Source organism: Xiphophorus maculatus, chromosome 3 (genome assembly GCF_002775205.1).
Source record: "Xiphophorus maculatus strain JP 163 A chromosome 3, X_maculatus-5.0-male, whole genome shotgun sequence".
Taxonomy (NCBI): domain Eukaryota; kingdom Metazoa; phylum Chordata; class Actinopteri; order Cyprinodontiformes; family Poeciliidae; genus Xiphophorus; species Xiphophorus maculatus.
The window spans coordinates 16,544,642-16,565,069 of record NC_036445.1 but is presented as its reverse complement, the minus strand read 5'-3'; the positions used below and the strand labels follow the sequence as shown (position 1 = coordinate 16,565,069).

Here is a 20,428-nt window from a genome sequence, read left to right as displayed (position 1 = left end):
TTGGGCTTTATTAGATGGGCAGTGAGCCTGTGTCTGGGTCATTATCAATGGGGAGAATAGCAGAAGGTCATTGTGTCTCCGTGATGGCCTCCTCTGGCTTCTTACTGTATAGAAATGCTCCTATCGGCATTCTTGAAGTCTTAATAAACAAGAAGACACATAGTTTCCCCCATCTCCGGAGTCCCACTTCTGCTGGTGCATTTGTTGGCCTTTAACAGACTTCTGTAAGGATTTTGTGGGCGAGCAAGCAGGCACAGATACATTGTTAATGCTGTAAATAAAACATTCCAAGAAAAAAAAAAAGCCAGCAAGGAAGTTTTATTTTGCTCTTTAATCACTCAGGGACAAAACACAGAAGATCTTAAGTTTGTGCTTCCATTTGTTGTTGCATTATCATTTGGAGAGTCTTAGTTGTGTCTGAATGAGCTTCGTTCTTATTGAAGGGGATCTACTGGAAGAACCCAGTGAAATTAAGATGTTTTTAGTGTTTTTTTTCTTTGCTAAAACAAACGTATGTCATTTTCCTTTGATTTTTACACAGTTCTCAAATAAAACTAAAAAGCAGTTGAAAGTGGCATTTCTTAATCAGCAGTTGCATAACATTGAAAACATCTGTTTTCTTATTAACTGTATGGAGAATCAAAAGTGCCACAATTTATGTTTCATTGGTTTTGCTAAAAAAAGATAAATATAAATGTTTTATTTAATACAAAATAATTAAATCTCATTGTTACACCTTTAATTAATTCATTAATGATTTTTGCAGTATATCATGATTTCTTTTTCCTATCCTGTATTAAATGCAATGAGTGGTGCCCACAATAATCTAGATGATTGGCATGAAGTGGACTTCCTGTGCAGATTAACCAATCAGATAAGAGCAAACTGATGGACTGCGTTCATCATTATTTTATGGTTCACAGTAACAAATTAACCAAGATATGACTTTAATAAGTTAAACAAATATTTCATTTAATTATTCAGTCAAGTAATTAATTGTAATATTGATATAGTTGGGCTTTAATTTATGGAATATATTTACTTCTAGTTTTATTTAAATTAAAATATAATATTTAATTTTGGCATATTTGACCCTTCATTCTTTGGAGACTTAAAGTTGTTTTGTTTTTTTTACCAACCATTAGAACCACATAAAGTATTTTACCAACCTAGTTGCTCACAGCGTGGCCATATTGAACAAATGTGGCAAAATGCTCGCTGTTGAAGTTGACCAAATCGTACTTGAACTCTTGATGCAGGAAAGTCTCGCAGCGACGCCAGATGGTTTCCAGTGGAGATGCAGTCAGGTTGTGTTTGTTGTTAACGCTGATGCGAGTCCCTGCAGGGACTCGGATCTCTGGGATGCGCTGTCTGCTGATTCTGGTTTTCTTCAGGACCCGATCACCTTTGGATTTCGGAGCCATCAGCTGAAGGAAGCTGCGGCCTGCTTGCTGCGGCATGTTTTCATCTGAAATTGAGACAAATATTTTTCACTAAAACAAATTCACCATATGACGAGAGGTAAGAACACATATATTTTTTAAACAGTTCAAATAAAATGTGACATTATTTAATATTGAAAGTTTCTTACCTCCCACCCCAAAGTGGATAACATAACCTTCTCCAGTATAAACACCCCAAGGAGACAATCCTAACCATGGATTCACAAACTCTATCAGCTGTCCAATCTCTGCAGTAGACACACAACGATCAACCTAAAAAGAAAAATAACACTGAAAAAAATGCCAGCTTTTCTGACATTGATATTACTGCGTCACTTTTATTTTGCAACATTGTCTTTTGGCTTTAAAATTATAGCCATTTTTTCAAGACTTCCTCTTAGCTCATGAAAAAAGCAGCATTTTTAAAACGTTTTGCATATATATATATATATATATATATATATATATATATATATATATATATATATATATAAAAATCTAACCTTTTGTGTTGTGTTTTGGGAAAAACTGCTGCTCCAGTTTCCTCAGCAGTCCATAACTGCAGGTTTGATATCATCTGGTTGACTGTTTTCCTGAGTGCGTTTGTATCATCTGACACGCATTCTTTAGCACCAGATGATTGTGAATGCTTCAGCGTGATATCGGGTCTAATAATTAACTTTTAAACAGCAATGTGTTGTATTTGTGTTTATTCTATCAGGTGGACACAAACAGCCTCAGTGTCCGGCATGTAAAAAATGTCTTTCTCTTGTTGATCTCACTGGTTTTTAGTAATTCTTTAAGTTTTCAGTCCTCACGTCTCGCATTGATTCAGACGGTTCTTCACAGTCAATTTCAAAAGCTGAGAGGCACTGAAGCTGACGGTGTGGCCACTTGTCTTCCACAGCTACAGGTATTATTTGTCCCAGTTGGGCCAATTAGTACTGCTGACTATGGTTTAATTTAAAATAAATACCAAGATCCACCATGTGGAATATTTCAGATCAATTAATTTATTGAACCTGTCAGGTTCTGATTGCTAATATTTTCTGTTTTAATAATCAGCTGAGGTTTATTGTAGGAAAAACAAAATCCAACTTTCACACTCCTGATATTTGCTTTGAGGGCATTTAGACTGATGCTATATGGTAATCAGTCAGGTAATTAGATATTATGGTAATTAAAATAATATAAGTTATTAAGCAGCTCCTGTTAAAACAAAGCATTACATCGCCAGCCTAATTAAAAATAAAATTAATATTCTGCAGGTGCTCCTTGTAGAAAAATGAATCATGTAAGTATTGTGTTTGTAATAATTTTTAATTGAAAAGAAAAATAAGTATTTAAGTGTTTAACTTTTTGTTATGGTGATTTAAAAAACCTGGTTTTAAAAACATGCAAAAATGAAGTCTAATTATCTAGAGCTGGGATATATAGATTTTCATGACGTGCTTTGTGAAATGGTCCTGTACGCTGGTATTCAGCCCCCTTTACTCTGATACCCTTAAATAAATTCCGCGGTCTTCAGGAATCCTTCAGTATTCTGTGAGTTCATTAGTAAATATGGAAAGAGTACGGTCAAACTTCAAAGCTACCGAGACATTATCATGGGTCTACACTGAGCAAGGAGGGCATGAATCGAAGAAGCAGCAAGAGGCCCACAGTTTCTTTGGAGGAGCTCCAGAGATCCGAAGCTCAGGTGGGAGATTTCGTTTAAATTGAACAAGTCTGGCCTTTATGAAAGAGTGGCAGCTTCCTGTTTGCCATATCAAGGAAGAAGATTGTCTGTTCGAATAAGGCCAAAACTAATCTTTTTGTCCTACATGGTGGAAAACTAAGACAGAGTATGATCGTAAACGTCTAAGCAGAATGCTATGGGGAACTGAATGGAGCTAAATAGAGGACAATCCTGGAAGAAAACCAGGATTCTAAATTCTGTCATCTCATATTTTTACTTTACTTCTTGTCGGTCAATGTACTTGCCTTTTTTTTTTTATGTATTTTTATTCTTTTGTCCAGAGATTAGCTTAAAGGATTAATACATGTGAATGTAACAATAACTGGCTACATTTGATGACATTATAGTGCTATTCAAGTATTCAAACTTTGCAAAGATCTGTCTGCAAAGATATCACATTCCAGCACTGATAATAATAATTTTATTAGTAATTACAGAGATAGAATTTGTTCATATGTTTATAACATTCAGTACAGTTTCATACAGAAACGGGAATATTGGTAAAGGTTCAATAAAAAAGTGAAATTGGACTTTGAGCATATTCTTAAAAGACAATGATTTGCCAGACATTCAGGAAATGTTTCACCAATCCTTCACCAATCACCAAAAGTTTCACATCCCAACTTTTTAGACCTCATTTGTTCATAGAAATGGAGGCCTAAGGAAAAGCGATTGGACATTCAAAAGCTGCAGGCAAGCGGTGTGCGGAGAGGAGTGGATTATTTGCATATTTATAGGTATGCATAACTCAAATGAGGGGAAGGTATGGAATCACATCCAAGACTGAGGGGATTACACCATCTAAAAAAGAGATCTAAATCAAACATTTTTTTTGTTTTTAATAGTTTAATCACTGCACCAATGAGAATCTTAAATACTGACTGACTTATAGGCTTACTTGACATTTTTACAGCACCGTTTGAATTACAGATGCTGATGTAATTTAGTAAATACGGAGACTTTAAAATGTTTTTGAATGTAAACTAATGTTATAAATGCAAAATGCTTATTTGTCAAGATTTAAAAGTGCATATTTGTGTGTTCTTGCTGTGTGTGAGTAGAGGTATATGTAAATCATGAGGAAAGCAGGGCTGCAGTGATTCAAGGCCCTCATTGGGTTATATCCGAGGAACCCACAACAAAAAAAGGCAAACACAAACAAAACCCCCACGGTTTCACCCACTGTGGGTTTTTCTTATGAGACATGAAGATGTGGTCTGAAGTCGCTTCCTCACGCTTTAAAGACTTTCTCTTTACATGTAAGTTGCGGACCGTCTCTCCGGCCCCTCCTCCACTCTGACTGCCCTGTGGTGAGGCGGTTATTAAGATCACGGTGCGTCTGAGTGGCAGTGATAACCGGCACCCAGGTGCCACTGGCACATGGTGTTTAATTAATTAATGAGACCGCGGGGTTGGTTTTCTAATTCCACGCAGCCGGCACCGAGGTGTGGTGGGGAGATAGCTGTGAAGAGTTTAGGTCTGGGTTTTCAGGCAAAGACGAGGTGTGTGAAGGCGTGTGTGTGTATGTGTGTGTGTTATGGTCGTATATCTATTTTGCTGGCAGTTTGGGAGCTGACCTCCTTGTTAGTGGAACATTAAACATGTACGGAATATTTTTACCCTGACTTTTAATCACGCCTTGTGATTGTAAGTTAATCATAGGCTAAATGAAGCTGATAATGAGAGAGGCTCCATAAGTGTTAATATATCAGCGTGAACTCCTCCTGCACCCTAACCAGGTCATGGAGTGGGAGCAATGAACACAGAGAATAAGATACAAACAGAAACCAGCAGAAAAGTTAGACATTTTCCACTTTTTCTTTTTTATGAATTGGTGGTGAAATTGTTTCATTTTATGCTAATAAAACAAGCACTTCTTAATCTTACTCAGTAACTTTTCTGCTTAGTTGTGCAGAGATGCCGTTTTGATGACAAACATTTGTAACTTAATGTACCTCATAATTAATTGTCAAAAGTTTTAGTGTAGATAACAAAGCCTACTTAGGTGTTTGTAAACTTTAAACTTTGAGTATCCTCCTTCAAATTTCTTATTTGGTTTAGAAAAAAAATGCAAATTACTTCAGTGTAAAATTGTTAGATGCAGCTTGAGGCTCTTACTACAGCATTAAACGTAATTTACACAAATGACAAATTACACATAAATTTTCTATACAGATGTATTCACCAATAATCTGATTACAATTACTATGGCAACAACAATCAGGTGTGATAACTGGGATTAAGTGTTTTACATCCCTGTAGAGGAATGTTTAATGTTTAATTACTAGTGTGGTTGTTTAATTTCAGCCACACTAGAAGGTTTCTGAGACTTAAGTCCTTCATGAAGATCAAATCACAGCCTCTCATTCATACTTAAAAAATCTGTCCTGTCTTGGCATTTCAGGCACGTCATGTAAAGAAATGATTTGTCTTGCCATTGCAAATTATGATAATGTAAAACGTGATTTTAGATTTTAGAGAAAAATCATCTAAAATACATTTAAAGTACAGATTTTGAATGACCTCAAGAAAGCTTGGAGAATTATTTATCAAGCCTTCTTTAGAGGATAACAGAAAACGTGTCAGTTTGAAATAAAAATATTTATTGATTGAGTCAAATTTCTGCATATTAAATGAGCATTACATTTACTGTCCAACCCATCAATAAAAAAAACACACCAGATTAAATCAATAGTTACATAAAATAATCCTCATTTTTCTCAAAGAATCAGTAGTATTTTATAAAGCCGCTCTGGCCTGGTTTGAGCTCCAGATAATTTAGCATTTTTCTCTCAGTAGCTGCAGGATCTTTACTGAGCTGCTCTAAATCTGTATTCAGGGCTCATCTTTAAAATCACTTTTACACAGTATACATGTGAGGGAATTACGTATCTCAGCCTTTACTGCTTCCATAAACTACTCTCATATATTAGCTTACACACCATAAATGTTAACACTACATGAGTCTTCACTCACATTAGCAAACAGCCTCACCAGCTGATACCACAATGGAAACGAATGATTTATCGAAGCTTCATATAGCTTCTGTCTCTGTGGGAGTTCACAGTAAAAGGACTATAATCTCTGCTAGTCAAATGTTACAGATAGACTCTATAAAAGAGGCTTTATGGCCCAGGAACAGGAAGCATTATGACTTCCTCAGTCCTATGTGTTGTGGTCTGACACGTCTTAAGGCAGTAAAAACAGTAGAACAAAGATTTTAGGCACAAATCTATAAAATATTAATATCTTATTCTCCTGACAAATATTTGGGAGTGGCATTATAATAAAATTCAATAAAACCACATTTTCTATAAAGTAGTTATTTTCCTCTCATGAGCACTGATATGTTAAAAAGTGAAAGATGTCTAAATAATGCCTGAATGTGGTTTACAAGTTGTTGGGATGGAACAAATGACTTAGCAAAGCTGGACTTTCAGGCTAGTTTAGGTTTAATTAAAATTTTGCTTCAGCTTGTGTCGTTCTAGCCGAAATAAAGACGGGGACTGGCTGACCTGAGACACCACTTAAAAGAGGTTAACGGCTCTCCAAGAATCTAGCTGGAGTTAAGAAAAAGAAAAAACAAAGAGTGACAAAAGCAGTCTAGAATTTAAAATAAAGATGATTTGTGTTGCCTATGATTTATAGAAAAATGTCCTGTGGTGTGGTACTACTAGAAGAGTTATTTTCAATAAGTGTTTCACTTAATAGTTAAAAGCATTGATGGTATCCTTTGAAAAAAGAAAACTGGAATCAAAATAAGCGTTACAAGACAGCTTTTGTGACCTTATACAAATGTGATTGTCCTGCAGGCGGCAGGACAGTTTTTTTATGCATAAAAGTCCAAATGTTTCCACCAAATTAGTTTGCTAAAACTCAAATTTATTAAGTTGTTTTATGTCATGTTTCCAAAATTTGACTTTTAAGAGTCAGCAACAAAATATAACCAAATGCAAGCTTGAGATAGAAATTCGGTGCCAGGCTTAATGACCAAAGTGGAGCAGAATGACGATGGAGTCTAATTATCAGACACAAACTAATTATCACCTCTTGGTTCCAGCTTCATAATTAATGCACAAATATATCAGTGGCATTGATGTTTCTCTTTTCCAATGGGTTGAAGTATTCCTAACAGGCCATCAAATGTTGTCAACATCCTGAATCTTACCCAATTCAATCAATAACCACACAATCTATTCAGGGTAATCCGTCACAAAGATTTCAATCTATAATTTAGAGCGTTAGCGCTCTGCTTTCCGATTCATCTTTGATGTTAAATTCATGTCCCAGCTAGGCCTAAGTCTTAATTCGCTCAGATATCCTGACTCCCAGGCGGCTCTTCCTGGAGCAGCAGGGAGATGCAGAAGGAGGAGAAGGAGCGAGGGGGAAGAAGACGGGGAGGAGAGAGGAAGAGGCACCAGGAGAACAGACCTCCCGCTGAACTTGGCCCGCTTCCAGCTCTCATTCAGCTAAGTAATCAGCTGCAAGCCATTCAGTCATACCAGCTTTGAACAAACATATTAACATTTGGGTGCTCATCATGCCCAGGAACATGCCATCATTACATTAGCCATGCAGATGAAGGAGACGTATATCTTCCCGACAGCCTGCAGGAGGAGCGTTTGTTTCTGTTAGCCAGGAGGCGAAGCTTGGTGGAGTTCTGGTGGGAACTGGTTTGAGGAAGGAGTCTGGTAAAGACTTACTGACCAGCGGAAAGTTGGGATTGTTCCTATACTTTGATCAATCAAAGCGATTTCATGTCACATAATTTCTTATTTACCAGTTATTCATTTATGGAAAATAAGCATATACACTAACTGTACAGACTAATGCTACAACATGTACACAAGGATAATTAACACAGCAAAGACCCCCCTCCTGACTCTGATTGGTTGTTTTTGACCAAGAGGAGGCAATAGTTGCACTGGGAGGACATGGAGAAGTTTTTTTTTCTTTTTGTTTTTTTGACAGATTGTGCCTCATATTTATACTGTCAGGACATGGTGACAGTTTTAACAAATAGGTAGAAAACTCTTTTTAAAAAAAAAAAAAAAAGTTACCGCACCCCAGCTTTAAGGGCTTCATAGTTAGTGCAACTCAAACAGATGTTGATACAGATAGCAGCTCGTGGTGCTCCCTGATCAAAGGGTACCATCTCCCACATCCAGCCCAGGAGGAGCTCTCGGCCTGCGGGTCTGATGCCTCAGAGGTGCACAGCAGCAGCAAGCAGAGTCCCATGCAGCTGGGCTGGGATAACCTCCTGTGATTACACCCACAGGGGTGAATGTCAATCACGCTGTCTGCCTGGATGTGTGTATCAACCTGCAGGTGTGTGAGACAATGCCCGCGATGGTTGATACACTCCCTGCATCCTCAGACGGCGTGTTGGTGTGTTGGGGTGCCTGTACGCCCGCTGCCCAGTGATGGCCTGCTAGATTGAGCTGTCAGTCGGCAGGCAGCAGATGAAGATTAATGGAGCGAGCAAACAATAAGAGGCTGGCAATGATCATAAATATGCTAATGGCCATTATCAATACACACTCACCGAAATGCATAAAAGAGAAAGACAGTGTGCTCGCGCATTTGTGTGTGTGTGTGTACAGTGTTCATGCAGCAGAGATTTGGGATAGAAGGTGATTCAGGTTACTGAGTTAAAATCATTCCCCCTTCCCTTGGGAAGTTGCCTAAACACACACGCGCAAGCACGCACTCATCAGCATGTTAGCTGCCTGATGGACGGGCGAGCCAAGCCTCCCATGTGTTATGTTTGAGCTGCGGACTACAGAAAGGGGAGAGGGGGGCTTATTGAAGAGATGACATGATTGGTGTTGCATTAAAACGTGTTTATTTAGTTTTTTTGCGGTGTGCATGTGGGAAGGGCAGCGGATAGCAGCGATGTCTGTGCCAAGCCTCTGATTAAGACTACAGGACCAACTAATGGCACAATGAGAGGCTGATTAGGAGTGGAGAAAAAAAAAGAGAAAGCAGAGGGAGATAAAAAGCCATAGATGGACAGATCTATTCACTAAAACGGTGATGGAGGCTCTTTGTTGTCTCATCCCATTCTGTTGCTCTCTGGGGTCCTTCCTGTCTCTGCAGCATACACTCATTTTTTTAAATGAAAACCCTCTTCCTTTATCTGTTCTGCCGACTCCCCTCCTCCCTCACCACCCATCTGGGTCACCCGACACAAAAAGCAGCAAAAACACTGAGTTCAAACTAAATCCTGGTCATCCACTTCATCACTTGATAACCCACTTATTTTGCTACTTTTCACCCCAATATGAAGAGTCCATAGGGAAACATGGGGTCTCTCGGGACCCTCTGACCTTCTTCGTCCTTTAAACACGCCTGCATTCCCGCTGTTAAACCGCGGCACACGTTCACTCTTTGCCCGATTCTGTTAAAGGGTGTAGGGGAGTGTCGATGGATGGAGCGTGCAAAGCAAACATGGAGAAGTGGTTATGATTGGGGCTAATGAGCTCACATGGGACACAGAGACGGAGAAGTCAAGCCTAGTTTAGCCCCCCGGCCCCCAGAGGTTCACTGAGACCCTTTAAGTCATGTGTGGTTTTATTTATGTGTATGGTTATTATGCACCCATTCTGCTGAGCCAGTAGAAAGCATTCATAGAGTGCCTTGCAAAAGTGTTCGTACCCATTAAACTTTTTCACTTTTTGTCACTTAAAACCACAAACTTCAGTGTGTCTTATTTTGAGATTTTTACATGAAAAACCAACGTAATACACTGCAACCGAGGAGTTAAAGTTATTGGTTAGATGGTTTTCAAAACATGTTTAACACATAAAAATCTTAATATGCGTACGTATTTAACCCCTTTACTCTGAATCTACCTAACTAAAATCCTGTGAAACTTTGTCCAATTGTATGTCATTAAAACTCAGGGATGAATTCAATATTTTCACTAAGGCCTCAGAGGTTTGTTACAGAACATTATAGAACAAGAACCATCGTTAAGGCCAGATGGAGAAGGTTGTTGGGAAGCGTAAATCAGGGAGACGTAGCAAAACAATATCCCAAATTTTGAACGTCTCACATAGCACTACATAGTATGACACAACTTCAAACTAAAGAATGACACTTTAACTGGTAGACAAGAAGAGAAGCAACTTAGAGACCCAGAGTAACTCTGGAGGAGCTGCAGAGTCCTGTAGCTCAGGTAGGAATCTCTACTAACAGGACGAACATGTCATGGGCTCCATAAGTCTGATTTATGGAAGAGTGGTAAAAAGGAAACAATTGTTGAAAGAAAGCCATGAGAAATTATGTGAAGAATTGGAAGCAAGTTATGTAGCGAACAAAAGACAAAAAAAAATTTACGTTTTTGGACAAAATGCAAAAAATGTGTATGTGTCTGGGGGCAAAGAGGTGGGGGTGGGGGTGGGGGGGTGAGTATCTCTGCACATTACCCTGAATAAACTTTCCGCATCGTGTTTCATAGAGGTGGAAGCATCATACTGTGAGGATTTTCTTCAAGCAGTAACAGGAATCCTGGTCAAAGCTGATGGGAAAACTGATAGACCCAAACATGGGGCAATCCTGGAAGAAAGCCTGTTAGGGACCAAAAGACTTGAGTTCACATTTCTGCATGAATGCAACGATAAACATACAGCAAGAGCTTCAATAGAACACGCAGCTCATACTATGTTTTCATTGGAGTGGTCTAGTTCAAGTCAAGAACAAAATGAACTGAAGAACATGTGGCAACAGCTGGCGATTTAAGTCCACAGAAGATTAACTAACGAGCAAAAATGTTGGCCACTAAAAATGCAGGGGTGGTAAAAACATGCCCTTTAAATTGTGGTTGGTATCTAAGATTTTTACTTATTAAAAAGAAAACATGAATCATTTACCATGAAAAGCTTTTTTTTCTTTGCTTTCATATAAAATCCAAATTAAAGTCTGAAATTTGTAACATGATGAAGTCTGGGAAAGTTCAAGGGGTGTCAAATAACACCAAGCATTACCATAAAGCCATTGCTGGCTGATTGTTGCTGAAACTGAGCTGGAGGAACTCAAGACCGACAGATGATTGCCAACACGTCCTCTGTGTCGGTGTGTGACCAGGTGTGTGTCTCATTACCATGCATAGTGTGTCAGTGTTGTCCAGGAGCCTGAGCCTCCTCGTTTACTCCAGGGGGAAGTTATAGATTACTGGCTGCAGCAGACGGGGGGCCACCGGAGAGCCACTGGAGCCCACAACCCAGCACTGCAGGCCTGGCACGGCTCTCAGCTCATCAGCCTGTCTCTGGAGGCTGCGGAGCTTAACCTGGAGCAAGGCTCTGATTAACCAGACTAATGACAGTAAGGCCCCAGGCTCCCACTGCCCAGCACTATAATCACTTCTTAAGGCCCTGACCAGTCGGTGTGTCTATACAGAGAGTGAGCAGCGGTGCAGCTTAATGGATAACTCCACCGACAGCAAGCGTTTTAAGTCAGCTGTCAATACAAGCTTTGAGAGTCACTCACACAGGAGGAGAGTGACGTACGAGAGGCTGTAAATTCAAGTTGTAAATGCATGTTTCCATGTTCGTCATCTGAATATGAATATGTGTCACCACCGTCGGCGATGTTTAATGAGCGCCGATCGATGCCTCATCTGCGCCTCCTTATCGGTAAAGCAAACATTTCATCAGCACAGCGGACCCCTCCACCCTTTGGTACACACTGAGATCCCTACAGTCAAACAGCACAAACCAAACCTTGTGTGCAAATAGGACAAAGATGCTCCTGCTCCTGTCCCACTAATACGGAGGATTACTCTGTGAGTGTAATAAGCATTCATTGGTAGAGACGGTTGTGAGGGCAGGAGGGGAGAGAGATCTAGATTGGAGAACATGCCAATAGTGCTTACTGTGAGCAGAGTGATTTCTGACAAGTCTTAAATGAATCCCTGTGGGTGGGCATCCCAAACCTGCTTTATGACTGTTTGTGTGAGACACAGAGACAGAGGTAATAGCTTGGTGTTATAAGCAGGGTGAAGTCGATAAGTGATCTCACCTCTGCCTGCAAGAGAAAGAGAGAAGAGAGTTTAAAGTGCCAAGACAGCAGCTTTTCTATTTCTGTTATTGTAAGGAATAACATAAAGTGCTTATTTAAAGATAATCCAGCATGAATCACCTAGAAGTGAAAGGGGCAAAGGAAGAGAAACAGCTTACTTTATTTAATATTTCCTTTTAATGATCTTCTTAACATCTCTTCTGAAGTTAAATTTGGTCATGCTTTAAAACTAAATCTAGGGAGTTAAATTAACTTATTTAAAAGGCTAGTTCCCTGAGTGAGCGCCTCCGTTTTCACTTTAGCAAACAGATTAAACATTTGACCAATTTTTAAGTTTGCCATAATGAATGCAAAATGGATATAGGATAATTATGTTCAGGTCTGGCTGGTCTTAGAATTGAGTTTTTAATGTTAGACTCGATCCAAAGTAGTCGTATTTCCACAAATGTGTAATTGTTTAAAGCACCCACTAACCAGCTGACCAAAGATGGTCAAATGATTGGCCATCTTTGGGGGATTAAAAAATGGGCTTCATTGGGGAGAAAATACTTTTTTAGTACAATTCTTTGGTGTGATGAAATAAAATCCAGCTTTGAGCAGGTAAACCTTTCCGGACCATCAATTTGTACTCAAGAAAAAAAGTTGTCGTAGTGAAGATACAAGCACTCAGCCTGCAGGGTTTCCTATTGACTGACAGCTCTCACTAAGCCATCCACCCTCCTGCTGATCTCCAGCAGCATCCCGGACTTACCTGCCGTGTGCGTGCTCAGAACGGTGTGAGGCACAAACCATGTGTGTTCTGAGCTGCAGCTTCCCATGTGCAGGACAGACATACCCATGCATGCTCTCACAGCAGCTGTGTTTCTGAATGGACCCAGCAGACATTGTTCTGCTGTCACTGACTCGTCTCACGGGCCCAGGAGACACACAGCTGACATTTACCACCTCTTTTACACTCCCCCACAGCACATACACACATACTCTCCCTCTTTCCTTTCTCATTCTTTCCTTCTTTACCACCATTTCCATCCAGCTCCTCAATCTCTCCCTGTGCCATGATATACGGGTATGGAGGTGAGGATATGTGTTAATGAGTGGCCCTTTAAGGCTATTAGGCTAAGATTGGTACGCCCTGAGTCCCTCATTACCCAGCAAGCATTGCCCCCCACACGGAATGGTAATTGGTACGCAGAGAGGGAGGGTCGAGGTAACTGTAGAAATAATAGGAGGATAAACACGGGATAATTGGGCGGATCGAGACCAAGAGGAGCAATTGATCAGGATGATTTGTGTCAGCACAAGGGAGAGAGAGTGTGTGCGGAGAGCAGAGAGGTTAAAGGTCACAGTGTTGCATGTGTGCACATGTATGTAGGCTTGTAGCGTCACCTGAGGGTGAAACGCATTTATGTCCTGAAAGATATAAAGAAATTTGCAGAATTAAAATGTTCTAGGTGACTAAATCATGTCAATGAAGTGGCTGTTTTTCTTGCAGACAATGTGGCTCACAGCCCAGGGCGCCAATGTGTTAGGGAGCAGCTCAGGATTAAAAAAAACTGTTATGCTACGTGCTTATTTGCTTGTCCTTTGGAGAGTGGATTACATTGTGTTCAAAGCATGAAATAATGAAACCTAATGTAAACCATCAACACAACTTTAAGACCAGACATGAAGTTTCATCATGAAACCCCCTTCAGTTCATGCCTAATGATCTGTTCAGATGGTATGGAAGCAAAATCCTGTCTAGCTCCTTTTCCAGATTAACTTTGCAGAAGATGATGAACAAAATAGAAAAAAAAACAAAAATTGTTTTAACCATTTTTGTGTTTGAGGTTGAAGTTAGTGGAATGAGTCAGGTTTAAGTCTCAGTCATAACTTGGTATCAGAGAGACAGCATGGAAGCAAATATTTATGAACTGGATGTTGACTGAGAGGGAAAACAATGTAAACTGTAAACTTTTGATTGTGTCCGATTAAAGGATTACACCTCAGCACTGCTTAAATAGCTATTTCTCTGTTGTTAAATGAATCTGATATGCATTCTCTAATCTTAAGTTTTAAAGATGAAGATTCATACTTTTCTCAAAAATATTGTCAAAACTTATCTTGGTATAGCAGCAATGTGTAGCAACTACATTTGACAGACTTGTCAACTTTTGCATATTTTATTCCTAAAATCACTGTTTGTAATTATTGAAATGTTTTCTCCGTTTCTGAATTGATAAAAAAAAAGTGGTTCTTATTTATTTACTTTTTTTTACACAAGATGGTTCTCTGACTTAAGAATTTGATGTTGACTTAATTATAAAAGCAAGTCAGACTTCATGGTAGTTTTTCTACACAGTGTAACATCAGCATCACCTGCAGGATCCTTATATGAACAGCAAAGTTTACCATCTTTCTGTCATTGTTGAGATTTCTTTTCAGCTTTCTTTCTTATTAATTTCTTAACATTCCTTATTTTCAACAAAATTTTAAAAAATGCTTAAAAATTAACTTATTTTTTAAAATCAAAAACTAAATATCTCATTTGAACTTATATATTTTTTAATTTTTGGTCATTTCATTGACTTTGGCATCAGCATATTTTGTTTCCAATTTGTAGTTTGTAGAAATTGCTGAATGTGGTCATCTCTAATTCTAATACAATAAAATTGTGCAGTTTCTATCTCTAATTCTAATACAATAAAATTGTACAGTTTCTATACTGCATTGCATGCTTAAATACGGATGTGCTGTAGAATACGGAGTGGGTTGCTGTAACAGAAGTAGATGCTGAAGTTTGAATGCGATTAGGACACATGATGCTTAAAGGTAACAACCAAAACATTAAGATAAAACATCAAAATTAACTAATAAATATCTACAGTGTGATTAATTTTAGACAAATAACATTGATCTTTTTGATTCATCGTTAAATGTATTTGTAATAGGATTAATGTTCATATTCAGTGGGACCCATAAAATTAAATGCAACAACTCTAGTGTGTCTTGTTCTCTTCAAAGTTTCGTATTTAAAGCAAAATCTTTAATTTACCTGAATATGGAAGGAACCTGGGAGCAAAGTATAAACGGTGGGTTATTGTCGCCCTCAAGTGGTCACAGTTGACATTGCAACAACAATTTATCGTTTTGCTTTCATGTGATTTTGAAATGTTAAAATCCAAGAAAAAAGGTTTTGACCTATTTTCTTACTATGTTCTGTTAAGAAATAGTGGGAAAAATTTATAAAATTAAATATTGAAACATTTTTACAGCATTACACTACTTATGTGATGCCACATTGAACGCATCCATCAAAAATTAGGGAAAAAAAGTGCGACTAATGTAAATGATTCTTAAACACTGATGAAAACCATTCCAATTCTTCAAATCCAAAAGAGAAATATTTGATTTTTCAGCATAACCTAACTATTCAAATAAATGTAGGAAGATGGCCTTTGTGGGGTTTTTTTTATTTAAAATGTATTTCTTTGCTGTGTGTGGCATGTCTTCGAGTCATTTCTGTTTTAATGTAACATATATCTATGTAACAGTACGAGATGTAGACCTACAGTGCCTGACAACATTCATCATTTTTTGTCATGCTACAACCACCTACAATGTATTTTAGTGGGATTTTATGTAGACCAGTTCAAAAGATAGAAGTGAATTAGAAGAAAAATTAAACACAAAAAAACGTTTTCCACAAATAAAAAATCTGAAAAGTGCACTGAAGTAATATTTGTACTCGCAGAGTGAAAAATAAGGTGTGTATTTATATGTAAAAAAATAAAATAAAATAAAGGTTTGATGGGATCCCAGTGGTTCGCAATTTATGTCTAATGGGATTGTTGTGAAAACAAGAACCCTTATTGATCGGCCCTGATAACAGCACGTCGCGACTGCTTATTGGCTGATACATGAGGACGAAACCATTCACCGGGCTGAGAGTTATGATGGATTAAATACAACCAGAAAGAATTAGGTTTTGGGTTTCACTGCGGATTAGTGCCACGTGCCTCTGTTACATGATTGGATTACAAATCTGGGTAATTTTGCAAGAAATTAGCCTGATAATCTCACACAGTGAGCGACGCCGCATCCCGTCCCTTCTCTGTGAAAACAGAGACAAACGGCATCAGAAGATGACTGCGTGACGCTGCCATGGATGAATCCGCAACCATTGACACATTCAGACAGAAATGAGGACCAGTCTCGACCCTTCTTCCGTGTAGTGTTCGCGTATCACCTCCTGCTTCATTGTTAGCCATGGTTTTGTTGCGGAGCGTCGTGTGGCTGACGGTAATGCTATGCCAGAGCGGACGGTGGGGGGTCGCGTCGAGCCCCACCGACGAAGGAGCGCTTCGCACCGGCCACGGCGACCACGGAGAGCCGGGCCATCAGGAGCATCACAAGGATTCCTACAGCACATTCGCCTCCGAGTTCCTGGAATCCAGATATTTGTCTGATGATGGTAAGGATCTGGTTCTCTTTGGATGAAATCCAGGAGGGCATACATGAAAAAAAAAAAAAAAAAGTGAGCCTGCGGGGCCTAGAAGAAAAACAAAAAAAGGGAAACGTGCTTTATGTTGCGTGTAAAGGCTGTTCAGCACCTAGGCCAGCTCCCTGCTGATCCAGTCTCCTCCTCACCCGCACCTACCACACAGAGCAGATGGCCTCTCCTCGTCTGGTCCAGTTTATCATTAGAAACAGATGATAGTTGTTTTGTTTACGTATCTTGCAGGTTATCCATTCCCCACAGCTCCACCAGTCGATCCCTTTGCCAAGATCAAAGTCGGCGACTGCGGAGTTACCAAAGGCTGCATAAGGTCAGGAACATCACAGCCATTCATCCTCTGTTTCTAAACTGATGTGCTGATGCATTTTATGGATGTCCTCTTATGGGTTGTATGCCATTTCACCAGAGCTATAGGAGCCACTCTTTTTAAATCCTTCTCACATTTGGTGAAATTGCGATTTTTATTATGACTTTGTGAGCTAGATCAACTCAAAGCAGAGTTAAAATTATGCACAGTTTAATTTTTTTAATAAATAAAATGTCAAAAAGTGAATCCAACATTTGCATCAAGTCCTGAGGCAAATTTTTCTGGAACTGCAGCTACAACCATGGGGGTTGATTAGGGGAGGAGGATTTCTCTTTCACCTGGCACTATAAAGACTAGAATGTATCACATTTTTATAAATATCTCAAGGTCAGTCTGACTGGATGAAGAGTGTCTGTGAAAAGCATCTTTCAACCACAAATTGAGGTTGAGGTCCTAGCTTTGACTGGTCCATTTTAACACTGACTATGCTTACATCTGAACCACTTCAATGTAGCTCTGACTGTGTGTTTCAGGTTGTTGTCCCGCTGGAAGGTAAACCTTAACCCCAGTCTTACATGTTTTGCAGTCTCTAACACCAAATTATGTTCAGGTGAAATCCAGTTATTTGTTAGGTGATGTGACGTCTCAATTGGTTTTACTGGATTTTATTTAGGTGTATGAACTTTCCTTCCACTGGCACTAAACAAATATGATCTACTTTGTGTTTGTCTACCATATTAAATCCTGCTCAAATTTAATTTGTGTTTGTAAAGTGATAAAATGTGAAGACATTCAATGAATATGAACTTATTTTCTAAGAAACTGTAGAATCTGAGTAGGATGTATTCATTTATTTAATAAAATGCCAGAGTTTATGTCAACCTGATAAAACAAAACCTTTTTGGAGAAGGTTTTTGTATGTGTCTTTTCTGTTGACGGATATGTCCTGTACATGTGCAGGTACGGCAAGCCGGGCTGCGATGCAGAGACATGTGATTACTTTCTGAGCTATCGTCGCATCGGTACAGATGTGGAGTATGAGATGAGTGCGGACACAGACGGCTGGGTCGCTGTGGGTTTCTCCTCTGACAAGAAAATGGTGAGAAGCTGTGCAACACCTGCGATTGCTTCTCCTGTTTGTAAATGTTCATATTCATATTTGCTTTACTAATCAAAACATGCATTTTTTTCTAAGGTAACATGTCAGAAAATGAATAGTTTGCTATTTGATTATCCAGGTTCGTATTGACTGTATGATAATGAAAGGTTGAGAAACAGCAAATATGAGGCAATTTTAACAGTCAGAATGTGTTACTCACTTACTTTTAGACAAGTCAAGAAAAGTTTTTTTTTTCTTAGACATGTTTTTGTTTAAACATTTATTTAACAAACAAAAGTACAAGATATATGATTAATTGAACCTCTTTCTAGGACTTTCTCTCTCAAACACAGTTCGAGAGGAAAGGAAAAAGAGAAATTTTATGGAATTTACAATAAGGACTATCTTGGAAGTATCTTGGAAGCAGTGACTATAAAAATAATATTCATTTCTACTTTGTGTATACCATGTTGTTTGTTCATCATGTAAAACACACGGTACACTGATATTAAAAAATAAAAAGTATTGTTGGAAGAGCTCTGGACTTCAACTGGATACACATAATCTTCAAGTCCTCTGTTGATGCAGCATGAATAAACACCCATGTTACTGTGAGCAACCTCTTTGGATACAACTTCCACACTGTCTGTCACTTCATCCACAAGTGCTACTTGAAGCTGTTTTCTTTTTTTAAATCGCCCCACAAGGCGATTTTTTATGGGCTCTAGTGTCCCTTTTTCAAAGTAGGCTGACAGGAAAGGGGGGAAGACATGCAGTAAGCGTCGTCAGGTCTGGGAGTCGAACCCGCGACAGCCGCGTCGAGGCCACGTTGCCTCTGAATGTGGGTCAACAAACTGGAACAACAAACTGTGCTCGACCGCATTGTTTTATATCTAGGACCAAACAGTACCTAAATGACTTTCAATCTGTCATTATTTATTTGGATTTAACTAAGCACATATTTCTGCGTATATTTTTTTCTTGCAAAATGCCTTGAGACAATATTTGTGGTGAATTGGCACTACAACAATACGCAGATTAAATATGTTGATATAGTTTTAAAGAGCAATTGGCATCAGCTAAATCAGGATCACCAGTATCCTCAAATTACATCACTGCTAAACAAAGCTTTTCTTTTCTCGATGAACCTTTCTGACTCAGGGAGGAGACGATGTGATGGGGTGCGTTCATGATGACAATGGACGTGTGAGAATTCACCACTTTTACAACGTTGGCCAATGGGCCAAGGAGATCAAGAGGAACCCGGCTCGGGATGAAGAAGGAATCTTCGAGAACAATCGCGTGACATGCCGTTTCAAGCGACCGTTATACGTCCCGAGAGAGGAAACGCTGGTGGACTTACATCTTTCCTGGTATTACCTGTTTGCATGGGGACCTGCTATTCAAGGTACGTAAGAAGACCAAAACATCAGTCTGACTTCTTTACAGGAAATTACAGCATAACATAGCCCCCACTGCACCAACAGGTTCCATCACAAGGCACGACATCGACAACCCTCCGGTCAGTGACCGCATGATCAGCATCTATAAGTATGAAGACATCTTCATGCCCTCTACAGCCTATCAGACCTTCAATTCTCCTATCTGCTTGCTGCTCATAGTAGCTCTCACCTTCTATTTGCTCATGGGGACGCCATAATCAAGCACAGCCAATCGCACTGAATAGGAAGGAGGTGATCATGCAGCAATAAAAAAAGTGTTGGTTGCCATAATGAAATGTGTACTTTGCAAAGATAAGGACTATCTTAGACGTATGACACATGATAGATTATACAAGCTTCACTCATCTTGACAAATAAATAAACAAATGTTATGGAGGAGAAATGTGCTTCAGATATCTGATAATAGAGTAGTTTCAAATTAAACAGTCTTTTTCAGCATCCTTTGATTTAGAAGACAGTGCTTACACAAGCCAATGAATAATCTGGTAGTCATTTCAGGATCCTGCTGTTTGCTGGCAACTTGTGTGGAAACTTCCTGGAATGCAAAGAGGAAAGAAAAATGACATGAAAGAACGTCCTTCCTGTTCCCTCACAGTGTTTATGTGGATACAAGCCAACATCCTCCTCAGCCACAGCAATGACTTGTTTATAAAAGCAGAGAAAACACAACTGGCGACATTGTCTTACATAAGCAACATTTTATTGAACTGATAATACTTTATTTCTCCATCATACAGTTTATGTAGCATTTAATCACACGTTGAAATTCCTAAAAAAAAAAAAGTGAAATGTCCAGAACGGAAAATGAAAAAGAAAGTTCAAGTATAAAATATAAAATAAAATCTTTTCTCTGTTTGAAT

General features: G+C 39.0%; 2 protein-coding genes across 2 annotated transcripts; one reads left to right on the top strand and one right to left on the bottom strand.

Moving 5' to 3' along the window:
• Positions 1 to 1,169: 1,169 nt before the first annotated feature.
• LOC102226941 (HRAS-like suppressor 2) lies at positions 1,170 to 9,537 on the bottom strand. The gene is made up of 4 exons (XM_023330638.1): positions 9,458 to 9,537; positions 8,296 to 8,440; positions 1,592 to 1,715; positions 1,170 to 1,468 (listed from the first exon to the last, which is right to left on the bottom strand). Exons 1-4 carry the CDS (start codon positions 9,535 to 9,537, stop codon positions 1,170 to 1,172), a joined length of 648 nt encoding a protein of 215 aa, XP_023186406.1.
• A 6,573-nt stretch (positions 9,538 to 16,110) lies between these two features.
• Positions 16,111 to 20,351, top strand: frrs1l (ferric chelate reductase 1 like). The gene is made up of 5 exons (XM_005810576.2): positions 16,111 to 16,654; positions 16,925 to 17,009; positions 17,967 to 18,105; positions 19,267 to 19,513; positions 19,593 to 20,351. The coding sequence occupies exons 1-5, from the start codon at positions 16,450 to 16,452 to the stop codon at positions 19,763 to 19,765; spliced, it is 849 nt and encodes a 282-aa protein (XP_005810633.1). The 5' UTR covers positions 16,111 to 16,449; the 3' UTR covers positions 19,766 to 20,351.
• The last annotated feature ends 77 nt before the right edge of the window (positions 20,352 to 20,428 follow it).